Source organism: Peromyscus maniculatus, chromosome 7 (genome assembly GCF_049852395.1).
Source record: "Peromyscus maniculatus bairdii isolate BWxNUB_F1_BW_parent chromosome 7, HU_Pman_BW_mat_3.1, whole genome shotgun sequence".
Taxonomy (NCBI): domain Eukaryota; kingdom Metazoa; phylum Chordata; class Mammalia; order Rodentia; family Cricetidae; genus Peromyscus; species Peromyscus maniculatus.
Genome location: NC_134858.1, coordinates 33,624,440 through 33,631,638, shown reverse-complemented (window position 1 = coordinate 33,631,638; position 7,199 = coordinate 33,624,440). Strand labels below are relative to the sequence as shown.

The 7,199-nt window shown below is 44.6% G+C and overlaps 1 protein-coding gene across 1 annotated transcript; it reads left to right on the top strand.

The window, feature by feature from the left end:
- The first annotated feature begins 1,107 nt into the window (after positions 1–1,107).
- On the top strand, positions 1,108–6,964 carry LOC102909907 (prostate and testis expressed protein 14-like). Its single transcript, XM_076576006.1, has 3 exons — positions 1,108–1,216; positions 5,817–5,930; positions 6,411–6,964. Exons 1-3 carry the CDS (start codon positions 1,156–1,158, stop codon positions 6,533–6,535), a joined length of 300 nt encoding a protein of 99 aa, XP_076432121.1. The 5' UTR covers positions 1,108–1,155; the 3' UTR covers positions 6,536–6,964.
- The last annotated feature ends 235 nt before the right edge of the window (positions 6,965–7,199 follow it).

Genomic DNA, 7,199 nt, shown 5'->3' with positions numbered 1-7,199 from the left:
CCTTGTGTTGACACTGTCCATATTGGACTGTACACTCCGATATCAATTAGCCAACAAGAACAGCAGCAATGACTCACAGTCATGCTCACAGGCCAATCTGATTCAGGCAATTCTTCAGCTAAGTTTCCCTTTTTCAAGGTGTGTCAAGTTGACATTAACATCTGATCAGACATCTGTTTGATGTGTATTAAGGAGTATCTGTAATCTCTATGGCTTTACCTATGGTGCCTGAAGTTTCTTGATTCATCAGCAGGACAGGGATCCAGACCCACAATGAAGGGCTGGTTTTCCTTCCCAGGCTTCTGTCAAAGTCCTTTAACTTTTCCTATCTCTGTATCCTATGTAAGGAGGATGACTGTGGCCTTCATGGAAGACAGGCCTGAATTTACTCTTTGCCTTTCCTGTCTTGTTGAGCAACTGAAGAAATATCCAGGTACATATCCCATTTCCATGTACACAGGTTTATGGATGTATCAGGTTGAGAGAAGTGGTTTCCTTCTGCACAGAATGTCAGGGCATGGGTGTAACACGCTCCAGGCTCAAAGCCACCAGCTCTTAGAACCGAGTCTCACAGCCATGAATCCCCATTTGAAAGGTGCCGTGGTGAGCCCAGCAAAAGCTAAGACATAAAGTTCTTGGAAGAGAAGAGCAATAACCAAGCACAGAGAGATACACAGATGCTCTGGCTATCCTTGCAGGACAACTAAAATAAAGAGAACAACTTTATTTTAATTTGGCATATCAAAGTGGAGAGCAGGGTTGCCTGGTGTCAGGGTTTTAGAGGTCGCCAGGGCTCAAAGCTCCTTCCTGAACATATTTCCCCCAAAAGGAGCACCTGAGGGCATTTTCCTTCTGACCATCAGATTGCACTGAATTTTTCCAAAAAGACATGAGAGCACCAAGGGAAGAATTAATGGAGTCACAGGTTTACCTTGAATTAAATTTTGTCCTTAATGAAAGCGTTACAGGCCATGTGTCACAGCAGCAGAAAGTCAGTAAAAATCCATGATATCTGGGCTTCCCCCTGGCTATAAGCTCAGTCCATTTCCTGGGATCATCCTGGCTGCCCCTCCCAACCTAGGCTTATCATATAAGCCTGGCTTGCTGAGTGCTGTCCTGTTTCCTGCTGCTCTCTGGTCTGAAGATCTCACTGCAATGGGGAAACGCATCGTGCTGCTCCTGCTGGGCCTCTCCTTGCTGGTGAGCTCCCTGCAAGGTGAGACTCTGGCAGATGGTAGGGTTTGGTGCAGGCCAGGCAGACATGCCACTGATTAGGGACCATTAGAGGGTATGAGGAGCAAGGAATAGGACCTGGCTAACATTGGAACTGATCTCTGCTTCATTCCTGTGTCCACATTTCACTTGTCCCTTTGCCTCTGCTGTGCACAGTCAAGGATGCTCCCCTTTCCTCCTCTTTGTCATGGTCCTGGTGCTCTTCCTCCTGCTCCTTGCTACCCTGCTCTCTTCCCCAGCCTCTCCATCTTCCTTCACTTCTATTCTCTCGAATATTCAAGCATCCTCAATTCCTCAAGCTTAAATGTGAATGGGCCTAAATTTGGATTGGAGTGGGGAAGGTAGGTCATTGACAAGATAAAGACAACGAAAGCATGAATTTGTGCAGTCCTGTGTGATAGAATGCCTCAGTTTTATTAAAGGATTCCTGCGAGATTACAGTTGATCCGGCTCAGCCCTTATCAGTCAGCACAGAAAAGAAAGACTGTTCGGACAGCCTGTTTACCAAGATTGTCTGTCTGTCTGTCTTGGGGAAAAATGTCCAGGAAGGAGGCATTGCAAATCCACATAGCCCCCTGTAGCTGCAATTATTTTCCTCATTTCCATGTTCCTGAGTCCTCCTGGATTATCTTTATTGGAGGTGTTTGGTCAGTGTTAGTGTCCAGGTAAAAGAATCTCACTTGAGACATTCACTGACATTCAAGGACATAGAATTACTACATGTCTGAAACTGTTGATTCGTAGCCACTCAGATAGATAGGGAACAAGCGTGTCCTGGTTTCACCCTGCCAGCAGACAAGAAGATGCTGACCCAAACTAACCTCCACTAATTCTTAACTCTTTGCACTTACTTTCACCTTGGTCTATTGATTAGCTTATTATCTACCCATGCTTCAGGATGTAGTATTACACACTAATTTCCCCTGCCCCCTTTCTTAGACTTCCCTATTAGTTTAAGGTCTCTCTCCCTTTCATTTGACCCTGTTCCCTTTAAGAGTTCATTGATGCTTTTTTAAATTTTATAATTAATTTAATTTTACATATCAGCCACAGATCCCCTATCCTCCCTCTTCCCACCCCCCAGCATTCCCCCCCATCCACCCCCATTCCCACCTCCTCCAAGGCAAGGTCTCCCCTGGGGATTCAGCTCAGCCTGGTAGATTCAGTTGAGGCAGATCCAGTCCCCTCCTCCCTACACCAAGGCTGAGCAAAGTGTCTCAGCATAGGCCCCAGGTTCCAAAAAGCCAGCTCATGCACTAAGGACAGGTCTTGGTCCCACTGCCTGGGGGCCTCCCAAACAGTTCAAGCTAATCAACTGCCTCACTTATGCAGAGGGTCTGATTCAGTTTATGGGGGCTCCTCAGTAATTGGTTCATAGTTCATGTGTTCCCACTAGTTTGGCTATTTGTCCCTGTGCTTTTTCCAATCATGGTCTCAATACCTCTTGCTCATATAATCCCTCATCTCTCTCTCTCTCCCTCCCCCCATCCCCATTGAACTCCTGGAGCTCCACCCGGGGCTTGGCCGTGGTGGATCTCTGCATCTGCTTCCATCAGTCACTGGATGAGAGTTCTATCATGACAGTTAGGGTATTTGGCCATCTGATCACCAGAGTAGGTCAACTCAGGTACCCTCTTGACCATTGCCAGTAGTCTATTGTGGAGGTATCTTTGTGGATTTCTGGGACCCTCTCTAGCACTCTGCTTCTTCCTATTCCCATGGGGTCTTCATTTATCATGGTATCTCTTTCCTTGTTTTCCCACTCTGTTCCTGATCCAGCTGGGACCTCCCATTCCCCTAAGCTCCCTTTCCCCCAACCCTTGTCCTCCATTACCGCCCCCCCCGTCACGTCCAGTTTGCTCATGTAGATCTCATCCATTTCTCTGTCATTGAGCAATCCCTGTGTCTTTCGTAGGGTCCTCTTTACTAGGTTGCCTCCCTGGAGTTGTGAGTTGAAGTCTGGTTATCCTTTGCTTTACATCTAGTATGCACTTATGAGAGAGTACATACCATGTTTGTCTTTCTGAGTCTGGGTTACCTCACTCAGGATGATTTTTTCTAGTTCCAAATATTTTCCTGCAAACCTCTCCCACCTTGAGTCATAAAGAAAGCCTGACAGTTATCATCTTGTGCAGTTCTTATCTGATTGTATACATATATAATTGCTGATTGTATATGTATAAAAACTGGAAACTTCAGAGACTCCAGTCAGAACAAAAAGAGAACAACAGGAGAGAACTGAATTCAGAACAATAAAGAGACATGGGTAGAAAGCACATAGCGTGAGCAAATTCATTGCCTCACTCTCAGATATTAGTTCTTCCTCACTTGTTGTAGCATCTTTTTAGAACCCTGAAAAGAAGGTTTTTGAGGCTGGCACTTAAAAGCCCTCATTACACCACTGATTGGTATGGGGTGGGCATGCTAGTTCAGTTAGATATGCTCTTTATCTTGACTTTCAATTCTCTTAGAAAAAGCTAATTCCAGGGTGCATATTCTAACCCCTACTCCCATGTTCCCCAATTAAAAAAGGCTGTCAGATACTCTGCCACCAAACTCATAGTTTTTGAAACTTATCCAGAATATCCAAACAGTGTCTTTGGATATTTTCCTAGGCAATCCTATAAAGTGACTCAATAGAATTCTATTTTAAATTATCAACTAGATTCTCACTATGATGGCTAGTTTTATGCCAACTTCATACAAGTTAGAGTTATCAGAGTGGAGGGGGCCTCAACTGAGAAACATCCCCTGAAAGATTGGGCTAGAGGCAAGCCTCTAGGACATTTTCCTAATCAGTGATTAATGGGGGAGAGTCCAGCCCATTGTGGGGCCATGCCACTTCTGGGCTTCTGGTCCTACGTTCTATAAGTAAGCAGGCTGAGCAAGCCATGGGGAGCAAGCTAGTATGCAGCACCCCTCCATGGCTTCTGCATCAGCTCCTGCCCCCAGGTTCCTGCTCTATTTGAGTTCCTGTTCAACTTCCTTCAATGATGGTCTACTATGTGGAAGTGTAAGCCTTTTACCCCAACTTGCTTTTGGTCATGGTATTTTATCACAGCAATAGAAACCCTGACTAAGATACTGACTTTAACTGACTTCTTTACAAAGCTTCCAGGTGCTTGTTCCTTACGCAGAAGTCTGATTAAACAAACAGCTAATTGCAGTTACCTCTTATCCTTCCAAGATCTCTGGTACATGATATAGCCAGTCCTACAATTGCATTTAAAGCCACTAAACAAAACTTAACTCAATCTTGATGTAAAATATTTTCCTCATTAACTTTGTCTCTTATTGTTCCCACAAGGTTGTACAGTTATTACCTCCTGACTTACGCTCTGGGACTTTGCCATTTGTTAGGTTTTATTGTGATCCCTTGGATGGACCCTCCTCTGAGGCATGCTAGCTGATGCCCCTTCTACATTGGCCCTTCTGTCAGCGTGAAGCAGTTTAAGAGAGGATCTTAAACTTAAATCTTATCTCTTAAAAAGGGATCTCCTCTTTACCATAAGCCCCTGAAAGCAGTTCAGTGACCTCTGAAGTGGGGACGAATGGGCCACAGGTCACCCAAATCACCCCTCTTCTTGTCACTCTGGGTGTGTTTAAGGACTCAGAACTAAAACAGCTGGACTGAAGACTTCTTTGCATCAGTTAACCTCTCTGTCTTTAGAACTCTCAGAAACCTTAAAGAACTTCAGATCAGCTTAATATCCCTCAGAACGAAGTCTATTCTTTGGCTGCTGCACGACTTCTAGATTGAAAAACACTGGATCTGACTGCTGCTGAGAAGGGGGTTTGCATCATCTTCTACCAATGATGTTGCTTCAGCACCAAGCACATCTAACTGAAATGGGCCCAAAGACACAGGGATCGGACAAAAAATTCAGCCACAAGCCTCCTGTGTATGGGCTTGCTCCCTACCTCTTTCTCTCCTTTTCAAGATTGAGACCGCAGTTGACCTTGCTCAGCCCTCACCAGTCAGCACAGGAAGGAATGGCTGTTGAGACAGTCTTTTTCCCAAGACAGTCTTTTTTCAACCCTGGGCAAATACTTCCAGGAAGGGCAGACTGCAACCCAGCATCGTCCCCTAAACCACAGCAATTTCATCACCCCCGATACTCTCACCCTACCCCTGTAAAGGGTTCCAGCCAGCTTTTCCTCCTAGTAGTCCCCTCCATTTCCTGTAGGAGAGAGGCTTCCCTCTGCTGTGTGTATTAATAAATACATCCCTGTCTGGAGAGGTCAGACTCTGGTCTCTTTCTGCCTCCTGTCTCTTTATGCTGTCTCAGAAATATAACACTGTGTGGTGGGTTAGGCACCCCACATCAGAGTTTTGATTTTTCATCCTGATAACCTGGTCCATTCTCAGGATATGGGGCTGGGGAACCTTCCAACTCTCCTCCAGCTTTCCCTTTGCAGAGTTCATGGTCATGACCCTTCCTGAAGGAGTTAGCTCAGCACACAGCCAGCTCTTTCTCTGGCTATTGTTTATTTCTCATTAACCAGAGCCACAGGCTCAGCTACCATTGATGGTTAAGGCTGGGCCCTGAATGAGCCCCTAACACTCACTTTTGTCTTTTCAGCTTTGACATGTTTCAAGTGCGCTAGGCTCAATTCTGAGAGGATTTGTGAGAAAGAAGAAAGTTGCTGTAAGGCTAACCCTGGTGAGAAGTGCGCCTCACTTCTAGTGCTCGAAGGTAGGTAAAGTCTGGGAGCTCCAGGGACCATCCTGTTTGCCCTACAGTAATGAATCCATCTCCAGAATGCTCTTGGCAAACTCAGAGACTGAAGGAGGATACATTTGCCTATAGGAATAGGGAAAGGAAAAGGCCCTTTGCTTCTGGTAATGGCTGCCACTGCCTGTTGGTCAGATCAACAAACAGATTATGAATTAAAACTATTTTTGAAAGGTGTCTGGGTGATTCTCAGGGCCTTTCTGGGTGAACACACTCTGGCATGATAGGAACTGGATTCTAAAATTCCATTCAGCACTTTGGGAATGAAGTTCTACCTGTGGGTTATATTAGGAGTTGAGGGATGATGGCCGCAGAGAGGCCACCTCCGTTATGTCTGTGTGGTAGATGTACCTTTCATCTAGGAGCCTGGCTCTAATTTACTGAGACTTTGGCTCTTCCACTAATATTTATATTTTGCCTCTTGCCCTTCTTCCTCTCCAGGTGGCAAAGTCAAGTTTGGAGTCCAGAGATGTGCTAACATTTGCTTCAATGGGATTGTTAAGAATGGAAATAAGACAATGAAAATGAACTGTTGCAATGACAAGTCTTACTGCAATAGCCTGTAAACCTGATGCTTTACACTATTGTACTTTAAGTGAGCCCTCACCCCTTCCCTGTGCTCCTGCAGCCTCGCCGCTCAAGTCCTGACACCTGCATGTACTTGACACCAGCTGTTGACATCACAATGTTCTACTTCCTCCAACCAGGGCATACTTGTCTTGATAATCCATTCAAATTTCAAATGGGTTAGCAGCTTAAACCAATGGTTAGGCCAAAGATGTCTACCCCAATCATCTCTGCAAGTGGTCTCACAGGCACACTCAGACTTGTGCTTGATGAATCTGTTAGACATCCTTTGTACCATCAAGTGACTAGGATCAGGCATCACAAACTAAAGTCTTTTAGAATTTTGAATAGGTCATGATATGTGTTTGTATGTATTGAAATATAAAAAGTTACATAAAATTAAAATATTAAAATCATTATAGCTTTTATTTTTTCAGTGTTGTTCATTGAGTCATGGCCGTGGAGCATGCCAGAAAGCATTTTCTACTGATTATATCTGGAGCTCTCATCCTGCTTTCTGCATCATGTATTGTAGATGCTTTTTCTGTCTACATGTATATTATCATATGCTGTTGGGTGCTGTGTAATATACGCTTCATGAAATTTATTTTACTAGTTCTGTATAGCCAGTTGTTCAGAATATTTTCAATGTAAAAATTTTCA